Source organism: Phaseolus vulgaris, chromosome 8, assembly GCF_051622355.1.
Source record: "Phaseolus vulgaris cultivar YP4 chromosome 8, ASM5162235v1, whole genome shotgun sequence".
In the NCBI taxonomy this organism is placed as follows: domain Eukaryota; kingdom Viridiplantae; phylum Streptophyta; class Magnoliopsida; order Fabales; family Fabaceae; genus Phaseolus; species Phaseolus vulgaris.
Genome location: NC_143505.1, coordinates 35,569,630 through 35,588,122, shown reverse-complemented (window position 1 = coordinate 35,588,122; position 18,493 = coordinate 35,569,630). Strand labels below are relative to the sequence as shown.

Genomic DNA, 18,493 nt, shown 5'->3' with positions numbered 1-18,493 from the left:
CTAAATTGGAAGTGACATGCAGTTCACTTGGTGAGGAGCTTCAAGTGCGATGTACATGTCCTAGTTGTCATCTGGACAATGTGGATTCTTTCAGCGAAATTCTCGTAAATCTGGAGAGATGACATTTTGTAAGTAATCTACTTAACGACCAAACATTTAAAATGTTGCTATCATCGTATTGGAATGATACTGAGGAACTGAACTTTGCTCATTTTGTGTGGTTTAAATTCGAATGCACCTTTCATTCTTGAGGCAAATGAAGACTTGTACGAAAATAGCAAGAAGAACAACTTGTAATGCATTATACCCTTTTTCTTTCTTATATTTGCTTCTAACACTGCGTTAGCTACTGACCAATAATATCGGTCAAATGTGCACTTTCTATGTTGTAATAATTTGAGTTGGCAATTTGATTTTTGTTTTTACAAATTAAACTCAAGTTTCCAGATTTCAAATAAATAATACAAAACGTTCCACATCCAAAAAAAATTAATATTTTTAAATGTTTGAGCATCCAATCTTTTTTACATGTTCAAGTGCAAGTTTCAAAAGCAAGATTCAACTTAACTTTTTACACCTTTCCAGCAAGTAATCCATCACATTCTTTTACAATTTTAATTTGTATATAAACTTTAAAGAAAATATGAAACAGAGAAACAAGACTCATATTTAATAGATAGGAACAGCGGCTAGATAACATCTCTATTAAAAAAAATCATGTAACACCCTACACAGCCAAAGCGATTATTCCGGATTAAAATTGGGAGATATTCAGATGGATAACCACAGATTCAAAGTTCTTTGCCAGGCCTATTGCTGACGAACACGAGTTTTTAAACTCTTATAAGGGAACTTCTGACAACTATTTCTTCCAAAAAAAAACAAGTCTTCATTTTTAAAATATCATATCTCAAAGGAAAACCATTTTAACCATTTCTCTCTAGATAATCTCACTAATCTACCCATCTAGGTGAAAAAGAGAATGTTAATGATACATTGACCACAGTAAACAAAATCAAATAATCCATCATCCGGATTTGGTCCTTTACAAGAGGCCGTAATATAAAGAAGAAAATGTTTATATGTTGGTGAGGTACAATGTTTGCTCGCCTTAACCCGTGTTCCTGATCACTTCAGTCATTCTCAATCTTGAATAGATGGAAATGAATAAAGCTATGGAAAACCAGTTGAAGTGCCAAAGGTTCAGCTCCAGTAGGTCAGCGAGGACAGGTATGTTCTAGTATGGAACTAACAAAAATGCAAGTTAGCCAAGGTAGAAACAAAAAACCGGGTTGGTCATAAACCATTCAGAGCCACTTTGTTGAAACCTAATTTGCCTTTCGTGTCGATGGTTCTGTTGAATTGCACTGGATGTCTTTTGTGTATGTATTTGTGAGGGCAAAGAGTAACAGAACAAAAACAACTTGGGCACTCACGATGCCAAAATGACTGATACTATTTCCAATTTCCATCCAACTTCCCTTATTCCTAACCTGTCAACCATAAAACTCAGGTGTTATCACTGACACAGATATTTAGGAGGTAAGAAAAACACCCTAAACAATATTTGTTTCCTTGTTTCCCAATTATTGTTATTTCCTTTTCAAGCAGTCATTTATCCTATAAAAGGGAAATTATTGAATACATTCCTTTTTTTTCAATTTATAAAAAATTAAAAAGAACAGAGTGAGTGTACCAGGAAAAAGAAATGAATGGTCATCAAGTCTGAGAACAATATAACAAGAAAATAGCATCCCATCCTTGGAACTTGGTTTAGTTTGGTAATCGCACTAAATACACATCTGCAGTTCAGTCCATTAAAAGCAATATAAGATAGAAAGTTCTGTAAAAAATTTAGAACAACTACAATCATTTCTAATAATTTAGTCAAAGGTAAAAGCCTAAGAAATTGCTATAATTATAAAGTTGAATAACAATGCAAAAAAGCACCATTATGAAATATGGATTTTGGGGTCTAAAGATTATATCACTGAATATTCTTTCCCGCTCTACCTTGTTTCACAGACAGAAAATGTTCAGAGATTTAGCAAGTTTTATCCATTTGGTTAAATAAAAACAAGATGTATTCAAGATGCACAATGTGCAATATTTGGCAACTGATCAAACTAGGCAACCCGATTTTAATGGGTTTCCTGCTTTGGTTTGGGAAAAGTGTAGGAAATTTTTCCTCAAGTTTCAATGTCAGCAATGGAGGAGACAACAACGCTCGTGATACCAGCCCTCAAGAAAATTATATTTTCTAGTTATACATATTTAAGGCTTAAATATGTTTAGTCCCTCAAATTTACCTTGCTTTTGTCCATCTATCCCAAATACCATTTAAGATTTTGCTTATAGACCCAACAAATTACAAGTCATTTACATAAGTGATACGAAGAAGTGGCAACTATGCTAAGAATTAGGTTATACTAGTGAAACATAAGTAAAAGGAAACCTATGTGGGATATATTTATTCTTCCCAGTACTCCAAATTGGTTCAAATAGATAAAAGAAGGAAAACAACGAGTAGGCTAGCTACACTACTCTCAATGATACAATTGTGCTGCTACAATTACGCTTGGTTGCCATCAATAGCAACCTACTTAGATTTTTGCATGTTTTTCATCAAACAACCTAACCATGCATTGTTTTCCTTTCAACGTATTCACTTTTACAACATTAAGGTAAGAGATTAAGCATACTAAATCATTTTTTTTTTCAAAATACAAGGACTTAAAAAATAAATTTTAAATTTGAAGCACCAAAAAATAACTTATCCCAAATTTGAGGTACTAATATATTTAAACATACATTTAATTGTGTGTATATCTTGCAAGATGTGATTCCTCCGCCTCTCTTTTGTTTCAATTCCCACTCTCCTCTTCCCTTTCTCTTTCATTACACACTTCCACAATTCATCATAAATAATATTTGGAAAGGTGATGAAGTAAGATTAGGCTGGGTTGCATGGCAATAGAAAAAAGTTATTGAACAATTCAAACCTTTTACATGTGTTGTGTTGGAAATCTTATATAGACTAAGAATAAGATCATATTGTAATATATAAGTGGGATGTAATCATTAGCTCACAAGTCGGTTTTGTGAGGTTGTGTTAGGCATAAAACCACTTACTAAGAGTATGTTTCTATATAGAGATAAAACTATTAGCCAATTGTGGGACTTATAGAACATCATTTAATACAATAGATGATTATAAAGAAATATTCTTAAATCCGCATATGGGTACACTATCACCATTTGCAACTATAATGAGTTGTTCTCTGGTTATTTTGACATGAATTGAAAAGCATAGGAAATAGAGTCGTGTTGTGTGATCAATGGCTCTTGAATAGAGAATAAACAATATTGACTCTTATATTTCATGGATAAGGTATACAATCTAGAGGACTTGATTCTATCATTGTTCTCAGACTATCAAGTTCCTCCTTATAAGCTTTCATATCAATATCTGGATGAGGTGAAACAATGGGTTTATTTGTTTCTTCATGTTTTGAGATAGTATTGTTTGCTATCTTTGTGAGGTTCCATTGCTGCCTCTCATGCCTCCAAGATTTTATCTCTTCAATTGAGTTTGAAGCATGTTTAGCTTTGTATGCTCAAATGTTTTACAATGTGAACAATATTCTCCATAGTTCCCTTTTGCAAGGATTTCCCTTCAACGTTTAATACCTTAAGAACCCCATTTCTTATTATCATGGCAGAGCCTGTGTTGGAGATTCCTCTGTCAAACATGACAACCTTTCAAGTTTTTCCTCCCTTTACAATAAAAAGTACTTATGATAGAGGAGGAAATTTACTTTCCCTAAGATTCGTACCATAATTGGGGCATATTCACGATCCAGGCCATGTAGGAATTTAAATATTCTTCTTTCCATGACTTTAGCATGGGCGGCTTCAAATTTTTAAATTTTGGTATTAATCACCTGCTCTCAATGTCAAAGCATGAAACAAAATCCTTCTTCCAAAAAAAGTGTTCCTTAAGTCATCCCACATCTCTTTGACAGAGTAATAGACATGCAGTTTTCAACATATCTCAAGAATCATGGAATGTCATGATTAATGAATCCCCAAATCATAAAAGTAGTCATTTAACCCAAGTCATCTACCATCGATGTTGTTTAATCTTAGTGATCAACTGCAAAAAAATTGGTTATTAAACTGGTAGGGACACCATATTTGGAAGATCATTAAACAAAAGAGATGTCACCTCAGACATTGAAATAAAACACAAAACAAAGACATAGCAATGAGAACCCACTTGGCATAAGAACTAAAAAACCCAAATTTACACATAGAGGCAAATAGGGCATCACCACCTCCTAGAATGGGCTCTCAAGAGTTCTAGACACCTTGTCTATGGTTGTAGCTATGGTGACAAGTGGGCTTTGCTAGAGGTAAGTGCGCAATGCTGGTGGTGATTGTTGCAGGATGAATCAATTGTCTCGTGTCATGGGCTAAGTGGGTCAAGTCACAATCGAATCGTGACGCTTGAGTTGTTACGGTCTTAAGTAAAACGAATTGTACCATGACTACTAGCTATAGCTTTAATCCTAGTGGTAAGCATTTTATCTAACAATTGCTATCAGAGTCAAGGTGACAACTTCAATTCACAATGGAGCAATTATTCAGGGACATTCTTGTAGGTGGTTGCACAATTATCCTCGTGCATAGACTAGGTGGGTCGAATCATAATCAGAGAGTTTGATTCATAGTGGGACAATTGTTGTGAGGGAGATTGTTGCAAGGTGCATCAATTGTCTCATTGTGTAGCTCAAGTGGGTTAAATCACAATCGAATCGTGGCATTTAGACTTTATGCTCTTAAGTAGAAAGAGTTGTATCTTGACTATTAGTTATAGTTTTTCGCTTAGTGGTAAGCACTCAATCCAACAATGGTGTGTGTTAGCATGTGACAAATTTGTTGGCAACATAACTGTTGACATTGTGGGTGCATCTCTTTGGCCCACCACTGACCTAATAGCAATGACAAGGCAGACACCAGTGGTGGCAATCCTTTACATAGCAACTGAACAAAAATACCAACTTCAATTATGTAGGGAAATGAAGAATTATGTTATTGATAACAACTACACCAATTACATTTTCATCACCTCTATTTGTAGTAATCAAACTCTAATAAGGAAATAAAAATATGTTGAAATGAATAGAAATATTCTAACGATATTTTCTCCTAATCAATATAAAGATTATTTTTCCTAATAATCCACTATTAATGCACTAGTCACATCCCTCTTACCCAGTTTGTTGATTCCATAAAATTGGTTAGCCAACCAACTGCTTAAGGTATTTTCAAATTTGCATGACCAAATATTTGGATCCGTTAGTCAAAGAAAGATTTCCTAGATAGTTAAACCTAGGCCTCTTATACCAAGTAAAAATTGATAAGGAAGACTTTCTTGTACTATTCAACAATAATAGTACCACTTACATCAAAAAATTACATTAAAGTTTATTCCTTGATTCAAGGAATAAAAAAAAGAAAACAAAGTAAAAGAAGTAATAGCTACTCTCTTATTTTCTTAAAACAATATAAATCATATCCCTAATTTTGCAATATCTTTAATTCCTACATGTAAAAGTGGCCAGCTCTCTTACAACACGATTACAATTCACTTGCTCAAGATCTTACATCTATTGCTGGCTCCTTCACTCACTCACCACGATCTATATTTTGGTCATGCACTCTTTGAATTTTAGAACCTCTCGGCCAATGCATTTGGACCTTACATGAGCAATTACATAGATATTTTGCAGGCATCAAGAAGAAGATTACATTTGGATGAGAATTAGAGTTTTGGGTGCAAAGGGTGATGAAGTGGGAGAATTTATTTTAAGTTTTGAGGCTTTGTGGCTTTAGATATGAGAACTACATATTGTTAGAAGAGGCTTAGCGACAGCAAAGGTGGTTTGATGCCTATGGACCGAACAAGAGGAGAGAGGCAAGGAAACCCAACCTCGTCAACAACAGCGACTGGTACTAATTGTTACCCTTGATGGTGATCACCAACAAGAACAAAGATTTGTTGGGGATTAAGGGGCCGGGGCGGGAGAGGAAAAAGCGGCCTCCTTTCCAAGCCTCCAACAAGTAAAAAATCAATACTTGGAGGATATATAAATCTACGTGCGCAGAATTGTTGGTATTTTATTTTTAAAATGATCACGGTGACAAAGTTTGTATGATCACATATCATCCACTTGCGATGTTGCGCTGATAATAAAAGAAATAAGAAATTGATTTTAGGAAAATCAAGTCCTAGAAATAATATCGTGGAATGCTTATAAATAAAGTTACATGTAAACTAGCAAATTAACTTACATAACAAGCATGAAGGGTATAAATAACTTGAAGATAAGTAGCGCTGCCATAAGGAAGGGCTGCATTAGAGAATAAACATATCAGGTCAAAAAGTTTATTGATGATACTTAAGATATCAAAACTTTAAATTTTCACTTACACTAAAGATGGTAATGAACCGATAGACTGATGAAATCTCAAAACTAGCAATACTTGCAAAATTTCCCGTTCCAAAAAAGGCAACATTGAATAAAACCATCTGCATGATACAATAGTTTGATTACATGTAAAATCAAGCAAGAAACTATTATATGAAATTATTAGTAATCACTTATTCAGAGCTTATCTGATTTACATTATGGATATGATAAAAAAAAGTATGCATAATTGTAGATGCATTAGTTCAACCTGAATCTTAATAAACTCTACAAGGTATCAGCTAAATGGAAACTCTGTACTTTTTATTTTAGGTAGGTCATTGTATGCTTCTATTACTGCTTATTTGGGTTAATGAATGTTCAAAGAAAAAGGAAATGAACCAAAGAGAAGTTTGTTTATTATGTTCTAATAAAATCAATGTCACACTTACAAGATTGCAACAGACAGCTATATACAGCCTTGAGCTAAGTATGTAATAAACTAACTAACTGGAGTTAAGTTAGGTGTACAGCTGTCAACCTAGAAAAATTTCAAACAGTAATGACAACAATGATAGCAACAATACTAGTGGTAATGACTAGAGATGGTGGTGATTGTCACAGTGATCACAATAATGACAGTTATGGCAATAGTGTGGTATTAGTAATGATGGTGACAACAATAGTTATGGTAGTATTTGTGTTAGAAGAACCAAGAAGTTGTCATAGTATGGAATGCTCAACGGAGTATTTGATGGTTAGATTCTCTAGCCCTGGTAAATGGCTTTTAAGGGTGAATTCCCCAAGTACATCAGTGTTCTTCTATTATCACATGTCCTTAGTCCAAAAGTAACAGCATCAATGAGGAAATGGGTGACTTTGGGTGTAAATTGGTTTTTTGTATTGTTTTCGTGCAATCTCAAGAGGGTTAACTCAGCTTTAAAACAAGGAAATTAAGATTTTTAACTAAGTTATATTATGAAGGAAAAAAGACAAAAGAATAAAACTTACAAAGACCAATGGGATCCTTGCATCAGATAACTGCAAAGATCTATAATCAGATCCATGGATGAGAAGATTGATAACACTTTTAGTGGAATCTGAAGACTTATTCACAATATTTAAGTTGAGAAGTGTATTTTCAAATAATATCCATGCCATAAGTACAAGACCAAGAGCAGCATAAAATATAGCTTCATATCTGCACAAGTTTCAAGAGTACAGGTAAAAACAAAATGCATCAAGACATCAACAAGACTACAAAAGCAACTGAAGAAATAGACTAGTGAACGAGACAATACCCAATGGAGAGAAGAAGGAATGGAGGTGCAAAGCCAAGAAACATGGAAGTAAGTCGGGATAATAGGCTATTTTCCGAGAACAGCGGAAGCACAATTGAAAACCCTGAAGAATTGGTCAATATCAATCAACAACAGATATTGAATCAGCAAATTTAAATATCTCATTCCCAAGTAATTTATTAATACGAAATTATGTAAAATATGTAAGAATGTAAGTACCAAACAATCATACGATTTTCTAAACTCTTGTACTTGAAGAGTATCGAATAGCTTGTAGCTTTGAACATTCAAATGACAAAGTGTATAGTGCATACAAGTATAAATAATAGTTAATAAACTAATAGAGAATCTATATCAATTACCCTGACCAAATAATCCCCATTGATTTATCTGAAAGGCCGAGTGGAGCTAGACATTACACGTGAAAGTAAAAAAGCAAAGGGTGTGACAAGAATTGTATGCATGCAAAGAATGGAATACATTTATTCTCCAGCTTAAGAGGGAGAATAGGATACATAAATACTTTAGGAGGTAAGAGCTTCTGCAATATTTATTTGACCAAGTTGTCTATATATTGGTATAGTAACACTCAATGCATTTTAGGAAGTAGTGGAACCCCCTCACATTCCTTCAAAACATCATTCAATTCTGCTGTCTACTTCAACGTTAGCCCCGTGATCTCCTTGTCACTCCCAATTTGATAGGTATTTTCTTGCCTAACAGTATTCTATCGTCATTCAATTGTTGGGTGTGTATGTTGATGACACTGTTATTGCAAGTAGCAATCATCATGGCTTCTCAAATAAAACAATACTTCTCAAATCATCATTTTCAAATAAAAGATCTTGACAAACTCAAGTACTTCTTGAGGATTAAGGTAGTACAATCCAACAATAGGATTATTATTTCCTAGAGGATGGATGCATTAGATATTTTAAAGGTGATTGGGATAATGCATTCCAAACAATTGACACACCTATGGATCCCAATGCTAAACTTCTATCGAGTTCGAGGGGCCACTTTCAGATTCTGAGAGATATAGAATTCTAGTTGGAAAATTGAAATACCTCATGGTCACTCATCCTGGCATCTCCTTCACTGTCAATGTGGTGAGTCAATTTCTTAATTCTCCATGTACAGGACATTGGAACGTCTTCATTCGCATTTTAAATTACATTAAAAGAGCCCCAAGAAAATGTTTGTTATACAAACACAATAATCATACTCGGATTGTGAGATACTTAGATGCAGATTGGATAGGCTCTCCTATTTACCGGAGATCCACTTCCGAATAGTATTTTTACAGGTAATAATTTAATCTCTTTGAAAAGCAAGATGCAGAATGTAGTAGCAACATCTAATGCAGAAGCAAAGTATAGCACAATGACTTCCGCATCTTGTGAGCTTATGTGGCTCAAACAGATGCTTAAAGAACTGAGATATGGGAAGGTTACACAAATGTCTCTAATTTCTGATTTATTACTTATAGCCTGTATAAAATACTTTGCATTATGTGATTGAGATACACGGATTCAAAATTGGTATGTCTTTCTTTTCTACATGATAGGGAATGACACTTTCCTCTCTTGTTTTCTAAGTTTACATTTGCCATGTATATATTGAGAGAAAACAATGGGGTAAATTAACATGTGAAAAATATGTATTTTGAGATAGAGCAACGAAAAAGTAGGATGACACCGCCTATAAAAAAATGTATGCATGGTACTAATAAATTCAGGCAAACAAAGAAGAATCAAAAGTTTCAACTATACCAGAAACAAACCAATTTATCAATTGGTGCGATGTAAGTAACTCTTGCTTTTCAGCTCTGTGAAGAGTTGTTAAATACACCATGAATGAAGACAAACCAACCAAAAGTGCCTGGTGATGGACAAGTAAAGGAAATAAGTCAAATTGTCATACATAACTAAGCTTCCAAAACTCAATGATGGCGATGTTATGATTTGCACCTGTAAGTAAAATAGAGATGAAAGCTTGGAACTTTCCAACTTGCAATTGCATATGCTTTGCCAATACTTCCTAATGCCCGCATGAAAATCTAGCCATCTTGCAATTATTCCAATAATGATAATAATAATCCCACTACAAACACTGCAAACATAATAATTTGATATGCTTAATATTTTAGATCCAGAATGTGATAAAATGATGGGCCGCAAACACAACAAAGCAGAAGAAAGAGAGAACCTCAAAATGAGAAAGAGTAAAAAGTTGTTCGAGATCACTCTTACAAATTATATTAAGGTAGGCATTTGGTAGCAATGTTTGCAAAGGATGGAACAGAGCATACATGTTATATCTTATGTTTGGTATATTTTATTAACAGAACAGAAGTGGACTCAGGCTTCCAAATGTGGTACTATGTGGTTCAACAGAAAAGAGTAGAACCATGTGAAACAGAAAGCATTAAATTAATTATGTTTTAATAACAAAAATACTAATAAATTTTACTTTTCTTTTCCTTATTCTCTTTTCCACTCTCGATGTCTGGTGGCATGACAGAGATAGCACATCAATTTCAAAATGTTGCAATTAGAGAATGGATTGCAAAAGTGTCAGTTAATTGCACTTTTTAAATAAGATTTCTACGTCCTTTTTGGTTAGTCCACACAAAACACCTCCACTCAATAAAAAATTTAAATTAGAATTCAGGAAGGGAGTGTGATGATTAGCTTGTCACAAAACATTGATCATTTTATATTATATTATAACTTTTTTAGAATTTTATTTTTATTGGTTTTCACTATAGTTCTCAAGGCTTAGAAGATGTGAGCATATACTTTTAAATTATAAAAATTATTATTCAAGGAAAAAACTGAGTATCCAATTCAAGGAAATATGAGGGATGTGGCCAAACAAATTCATGGGCCTCACCAAAACATCTTTCCTAGCAATAATGACTTGAAGTGGGAGGGATTCTAAAAAGCCAACTTTTACCGAGTTTTGCAATCTTAAGAAGACACAGTCCTCAATTCCCATGTCTTTGCTTTCTAATAAAAAAAATTATTTTTAAGAAACTAAATAAGCAATTTATGTTAAAAATGAATATCGTAAAAAAATCATGTGTAAGTTAAATTTAAATTTTTTTAATTAGTATCAAAAAGTGTTTTGTAACATTTATTTTCACTATTTTTTCACTCTTTTCTACCCATACAAACAAGTTAAGGGAAATACTCATTTCCCTCTTATTTTACATTTCCAAAAAATAATTTTTTACCAATGATATTTCTATTCTTTACCAATAAATACTTTCTACTCAGTTTCATCTCTTAATCTAACAAGGGAATTACTTCTTGCACCCCCCATTTTTAAACCTGCACACCACAATTGGGTGAAATGACCAAATTGACATGTCTGCTCCTCCTTCACTGTTTGGAAAGTTTGTTTCGGAAAAAATTCCAAAACAGGTAATCCAAAAGTTACTTTAAAGAAAGGTAAAATAAAAGTCTTTTCGAAAGCGGTAGAGGTGCAAGTTCAAATTGAGGGGGTGTAGGAAGCAATTGCCATCTAACAAAAGCATAAGATATATATGTGGGTGTGTTAATTAGAAACATTATTCTATTCCAATTTAGTAAGCAGAACATTGGATCATGTTTTTTGCCTTATAACTACCAAACAGTAAAAAAGCAAAATGTCCTTCGGAATTTTTTTGCATTATGGCAAATATATATTCAATGGAAGTGACTTACACTAATTCATTGTTGTCAGGAATTTCTGCTGGCATCAATGTGAAAAGAGATAAAAACCAACACGTTATGCAAACATATATTGGTATACCAGATCTCCAGGGGATTGACTTGAAGAGATAAAATGAAGCAATGGCCCCAACAATCAAAAAACACCATGTATAGAGCTTCCTCTCCATGAAGCTGTTAACCTACAATGCAAGCCAAATATTCCTTTATCAGATAAATAACAACATTACTAAGTCACAAAATACTATAACAAACACTCTTACCAGGAACTCAAGAATGCAAACTGAGATAGCAATGGTGGCTACAAGCTTGATGATATACTTCATTCTCCTTCTAGATACTTGCTTCCATAATGTTTTTATAAACTGGTATTCACTAATTATTTGTACCCATAAAAATGAAGTCATAACCATGTATGCATGGTAAAGAGGAGGAGACTGCTCCAGCAACAAAAGCAAGCAAAGCATTCCCGTCAAGATAGATCCATATAGATATATCTGCAAAAGGTATTTTATTTATTTAATTAATGGAAACTAAAATCATTTATGCTCATGAAATCAATAAGAATCGATTATCTTCAACCAAAAATCGTAATGAATTGACTTTCATATAATTCATAAATATTCATATTATCATAAATTTTTAAGTCTAACTCAACCTCGCAAAACCAACTTCTAAGGTGAGATTTGCACCCACTTATATACTATAACTTAATCATATCCTTAGTCGATGTAGAATCTCTAACAAAAGGTATTTTATTTATTTAATTGAAGGAAACTTAAATAAAACAATTTATACTCATGAAATTAATAAGAATCAAATAATCTTCAACCAAGAATATTAATCAACTAACTTCCATATAATTCATAAATATTCATATCCTTAAAAAGTGTACTCTAAGCCTAACTCAACCTCACAAAATTAGATTATAAGATGAGGTGTGCATTCACTTATATGCTATAATTTGGTCATATCTTTAGTCAATGTGGGATTTCCAACACATCTCTCACGCCAAGGACTAGACATATTATCTGTGAGAACTAGATATTTGTGAGTTTTCCTATAGCACCCCGATAGTAGGTAGCATGATAGGCTCATAAAAACATCAATAGAATAGACTTTGGTGTCATCTCAGAAAGTGAACTTTAAGCCTAATTTTAAACCTTGCAATACCAACTTGTAAGGAGATATATACTATCATTTGATTATACCTCTACTTGATATGAAATCTCCAACATATATAATATGTACATATATCTCCATAATATATCTTTATTTTCTTCCTCATGATGTAACATGCAGCTCACAAGAAATTAAGAAATATCATTTGGAAAAGCTAAGCTTACACAAACATTACTTTTCCACGGTTATTTTTTTGAACTGCTTGCTCCATTCCAAAAGAATTTCCTGGCAACGAGGTATAAGATTGCAGAACATGAAGAACAAGATAGATCATCCAACCAACATACCCAAGGGTAATTACAGACATGAGCATGAGCCAGTCGTAAGTCTGAAAATAGTGAAGCCCTTGCAGAGCCAAACTTCTAAGGTTTTGGGACAGATCCATTGCAGCTTCATAATCTCTAGCTGATATCAGACCCTCAATTTTGTCCAATATTGAAGAATAATGAGCCAGTGGTTTGAAAGGTTTAAAATATAAAGAATTTGACTGCTTAATATCTAATGTTGTCAATGAAAAACTTTGGTAAAGAACTCTTCCATCCATTTTGCTCTATCATTGTCTTTGAAAGAGAAACGAAGTATTTTGTTCTTACTTTCGTATTAACATTTTGCTCATGAAATGGCTTTGTGAAATCTTTATATTTTCCCATTAATAGTTAAAGCCTTTAAGCATATAAATATATATATATATATATAAACACAAGTTTGAATGCTTCATAATCCTTTGAGACAACCACAGCAGAAGAAACCATGCTGAAATCAAGGAGAAATTTGGTACATATCAAAGATAATAATCAATGTAAGCAAAGGATACATGATTTGCGAAGAAACTGGTTCAGTATTTCTTTTGTATTGGATAAAACAGCTTCAACTTCGTCAACCTGAAACATAATGAAGTTAAATCTCAGATCATCCACCCATTAATAGTCCTTTTGTCATGAAGAGAACTTTTAATTTCCTATGCTTCAGTACAAGTATGACAATGAAAATACATAAAAGATTATAACATCCTGATGAAAATAATGAATAAAACACATTAGTCAGCTATCATGAAAGTTAACAATAAGTTTTTTATCAATCAGAAGTCAGAACACATGAAAGATACCTTGGTCATGTTAATGTAATCTAGGGGTAAACTTCCAACTGAATTAACCGGACATGGCAGACCAAGCAGTGTAGACTGTCAAAAAACCATGTAGATTAGATAAATGAAACCAAAGGATGGTTGAAGAAATATACACTAAAATATTAAATCCTCAAGGAAAAATAAATTTTACAACCATAAGGGGTGCAATATCAGCCTGATTGACATCCACCCTTTCTATCTCATGCAAGCCCCATTCAACTGGTGTTGGTGCATCATGCACATGGTCGTCAACAAACTTAAATCCACAATCAGAATGGTTGCTGCTAGATATTGGCTTTGGATACTTAACACCAGCTCCCCAAGAAACAAGAGGAGTATCAGTGTTTGAAGGATGCCCATCTCCATGGCTTCCTGTGATTAGATGTTGCATAAAAAAATACATAAACTTTAAGACACTTTATTTCAAAAGAACAATCAAATAAGAACTTTATACTAAAAGCCACAAAAGAAACTCAAGTATTGAGAAATTGAAGATTCTATCAAGCCCAAGGCAAGGACTAACGCTGGGAGAAACAACTCAATGCATTATTTCTTGTCAGTCTCCATCTGTGCGAATAAATAGTAAACAAGTGGGATGGAAAAGCTTTGGAATCACATGGTTTCCAAATATAAAACTAAAAAGACCATGTTAAATGCAAGTTTAGCAAAATACACAAACACCGGCCTAAAATCTTAGAGGCTTAGAGATGAAATATGAAGATTGAAACATAACTATTGTTCAAAAGTATAAAAGAAAAATCAAGAGATGTAATCAAAGGATTCAAGCTAGGTGAACGAAATGGAGAAATGGTTTAGGTGTTTTTGGTTAAATTTGTCAATAGGAGCTACATATGGCCAACCACACATAGTACAAAAAGGCTTTTGTTTGTCCTTTTCTTTCCTTTTTTGTAAGAATTTAGAGAAGTGGTAACAAAAAGCAAAAGGAAAAATGGAAGCTAAAAACAATCAGAGTATTGGACACTGGAACATTGTATCCTCTTTGATTAAACCAATTCCATGTCAAAGCTGTGTTTTATGACTATCTTTTCAATTTAACTCATGGAATAAGGAGCCATTTGGAATAACCTATTTGGGCTTATGAAAGCAGCCTTTTTTACCTTCCTCTAACCTCACTTTTAGCTTATTTCAGCAGGCTTCACAGTCACACTTATAAATAAGCTCTTATTTGATTGAAATAGCAATCTTTATTCAAACTAAACGTTGTTATTATTTGTTTACTTGGTGGTCAATATTAAGAAGCTAATAAGTGGTAGATATTGAGACATTGTTTTGACATATCCTTGCTTCAGCAAGTCTCAACAACTGTACTTAAATCAACATACTTTTATTTGAGATGAGGTAATATATGATAAAATAATTTGCAACCTTTGTCACTCATTCCATGATCTGCAGTAAAAATATATGCTGTACGATTGTCCTTGAAATAATCTTGAACAAGATTGTAAACACTTTCAGCTACATGGTCAACAACCTTAACATTGTTGAGATAGATGGAAGAATAGGGTTTATGTGCATGGCCATTAGAGTCACATCCAAGCAAGTGGAGGAAAACAACAAGTTTATCCTGCTGCAGCAACTCCTTTAATTTTGGGTCTTCTCTGGACCTATTAAGAAGGCTTTGAAATTTATCCAGAGACCACATGTCCAGGAATGATGCATCTGCATGAAGAATCAACAATACTAAGTTGATGAATGAATGACAGTAAGGTATGAACAAGGTCAAATATCAGAACTTTTCATGTTTTTTAAGTAACTGCATGCATGAAATTATAGTAGAGAGGGAGGGAGGCTTGGGGTGATGGAGAAACAATCAAGACCAAGAAGATTGTAGTAAGGCAATAAAATAAAAATACATGAATAGCCACATTTGATGTCTATTTCTAAGAGGTGAAAATCAATAAGTAAAGCTGTAATGTTTGGACAAAAACTAAGTTTCTCAATATTCATACTACTGGGCCAGTCAACTGATGAGAAACACACACTAGGTAGGGCTGCGAAGGCATCAGCAACTAACTATTGGAATAAGTAGTAAAAAATAGCCAATAACACACCAAAAATCTGCACAGTATAAATCTCATATAAAATAACAAGAAGCAAAGTTTGAAAAGTATAGAAAAGTCATAAGCTCGTAATCACCAATGTTTCAAAGCATTTTATTTTAATTCAACAACAAGTAATCACATCATATAAAATTATTACAGACACTATAATCCAATAACTTCTGGTTACAAATTCAGTAGTCCAAATGTCAAGAAGCTACTAGCTAGACAAAAAAATGATGACAATCGAAAAAGATGTTAGTAGAGTCCAACCTAAATAGGTTTCAAAAAAGAGAAGGCAAAATGTAATGGACAGATGAAGATGGTGTCGCTAAATGAATAAATTTAGTGACACTTTTTACGGCGACAACAGGGTATTCACATTTTCTTTTGCTAAGTTTTAAGGACCAAATCATCAATTTGAAAATACAAAGACCAAAACTAAGTTTGAAAAAAAGTAAGGAACCCAAAACATATTTTTCCCCTTAAGTTTCTAAATCCATTGTTTAGTAAGTTCACACATTAAAATGAAGAAGGCGAGGATGAACCAATTGTCCTAAAAGCTTAACATATTTAATATGTGTATGAAACAAGAAATAAAAACGGTGATCGATGATGTCAAACCAGTTGCAAAGTCTTCAAACTCATGGGAATAGGTATCCCAAGTGGAATGCTCCAAGGCACTACAGAAAATGGGAACGATATCAGGACTTCCAAAAGAAATGGTATGCCGGCTTCTGTTGAACACCGAATCGAACTCAACAGGATTAGCCTTCCACCCTGAAAAGGAGCCGAAACCACTCTTTGAGCACACACACAAACAATAAGAAGAAAACATAAGGTAATTTCAACTTCACACACAAATTCAAAAATAAAAAATTAGAGAAATCACAAGCTCATGTTTAACGTAAGGAGAAGTTCATTTTTATTTTATAATAAGCCTTTTAAGGACCACATTAGTCATGTAAAACAAATAAGGAGAAGGAAAGCAACCTTTTGTAACTGCACTGGGATCTTCATAGAAGCCAGCAATTATGGAAACATGACCAGGCCTGGACTCTGTGGGAGGCCTAGCATGAGAAACCCCCCAACGACCCTGCCTTTCAATTATGCCCCTGAGAAACGGAGCTCGGTTATTCCCTTCCGCGTCCAGCTCGAAGAACTTGTCGGCGCGCAAACCATCAGCTGCGTGTTGATTTGAACAATGTAAGTATTTTGATTAATCGATTTAGGTTAAAGCAGAGAGGGAAGGATGCAGTGAATGGTACCAACGAGGAGGACGAGGCGTTTGGCAGGGGCGGCGAAGCGAGGAGTGACGGGATCGACGCCGTGGACAATGGGAGTCTTGAAATAGATGTCGAAAATGCTGAGCATGTAAACGGCGTGTAGAACGACGCCCAGCACCACCAGCCATCTCTCCCTTCTCCTTAACCACTTTCTTCCCCTCTCCTCTCTGTTCCCTAAGATCCCATCGCTACGCATTCTTCTTTTCTTTTCTTTTTCTACTTCTCAGAGTGAATAGTACCACTCACTCAACACCATTCAAGGTATATATTTGTGCTACTGTCTTCTTGCTCCCAAGCCCGACTTCGAAATCCGACTTTAGTGGGTTACACAAACTAAATATATGAAAAATAAGCATTTTTGCATGTTATATATATATATAAACGATGAAATATGTTTTTCATCCTAAATTTGTTTCATTTTTTTCAGTCATTAAATCATTTAGTTATTTACAGTATAAAAATAATTAAAATATATTATTTTATTTTGTATGTCTAATTGATTTAAATAGAGATTTCAAATACATAAAATCTTATTATAATTATTTTTATATTATAAATATTTGGATGGTTTAATATTTAAATCAAACCGAAAACAAATTTCATATTATATTATAAAAAAACATATTTAACTCATATAAATAAATAGATGTTATATGTATAAACAATAGAACTTTATATAAATAATTTTTATAATATTTACACATGTCTTATATTATTTTATGTTTAATATTATTTAGTCAAATTAAAAAATGGAAATCATTTTAATTCATTGTTTTCTTTATTTTCTGTTTTAACTTTATATTTCTATAACACACGTTAGCAATATAAAAAAAATGTATTTTTACATTTACGCTTTTAAGGTCAATTGCGACTTACTTTTAAATCTTCTTTATATTTTATTGTTGTTATTTTATTTAAAGAATAGTTTTATTCCATTTTTATATTGGTAAGGCATAAAAGATTCCTTCATGAGAATATAAAATATGAAGTTTTTTCTATTTAACAAATTTAGTTTCTCTAAAGTTAAAAACAAAAATTCATATAATTACACAAAAGTTATAGGTGAAGTTTGATGTATCAAACATATGAAGGCTTGCAAAATGTTTAAAAGTCCATAAATTCAATCAAACATAATGTACTGATCAGAAGTGCTCAGGACATTGGTCCAAGCGTTTGGGTATGGTCAACTTGGTTGTGTGAGTTATGCCTAGTTCGGCCTAAAAAGTGTGTTACGAGGTCAGTCCAGGTTTTATAGTAAGTTTACAAGGAAAAAATAATTAAAAATAACAAAAGAAATAATTGAAGTAGTTGAGATATAAAGGAATAAATGAATTGGTTGAAGTATATTA

The 18,493-nt window shown here is 33.3% G+C and overlaps 1 protein-coding gene across 3 annotated transcripts; it reads right to left on the bottom strand.

Annotated features, from left to right (window-relative positions):
• Positions 1-865: 865 nt before the first annotated feature.
• On the bottom strand, positions 866-17,494 carry LOC137824036 (sulfatase and phosphatidylinositolglycan class N domain-containing protein). 3 transcript variants are annotated; one of them, XR_016514812.1, is made up of 18 exons: positions 17,127-17,494; positions 16,852-17,043; positions 16,483-16,638; positions 15,185-15,478; positions 13,953-14,170; positions 13,778-13,852; positions 13,487-13,553; positions 12,837-13,170; positions 11,754-11,987; positions 11,485-11,672; positions 9,745-9,886; positions 9,547-9,655; positions 7,775-7,877; positions 7,485-7,674; positions 6,497-6,595; positions 6,358-6,416; positions 1,697-1,802; positions 866-1,493 (listed from the first exon to the last, which is right to left on the bottom strand). XR_016514812.1 is itself a non-coding variant. In XM_068629458.2 (18 exons), the coding sequence occupies exons 1-18, from the start codon at positions 17,338-17,340 to the stop codon at positions 1,329-1,331; spliced, it is 2,934 nt and encodes a 977-aa protein (XP_068485559.2). In that variant the 5' UTR covers positions 17,341-17,494; the 3' UTR covers positions 899-1,328. The 3 variants fall into 3 exon arrangements, 2 of the variants coding, with proteins under 2 accessions (XP_068485559.2, XP_090149963.1); XM_068629458.2 differs by having other exon boundaries at positions 899-1,493; positions 12,848-13,170; XM_090293837.1 differs by lacking the exons at positions 13,778-13,852; positions 13,953-14,170; positions 15,185-15,478; ... (1 more) ...; positions 16,852-17,043; positions 17,127-17,494 and having other exon boundaries at positions 899-1,493; positions 12,848-13,159; positions 13,487-13,551.
• Positions 17,495-18,493: the final 999 nt, after the last annotated feature.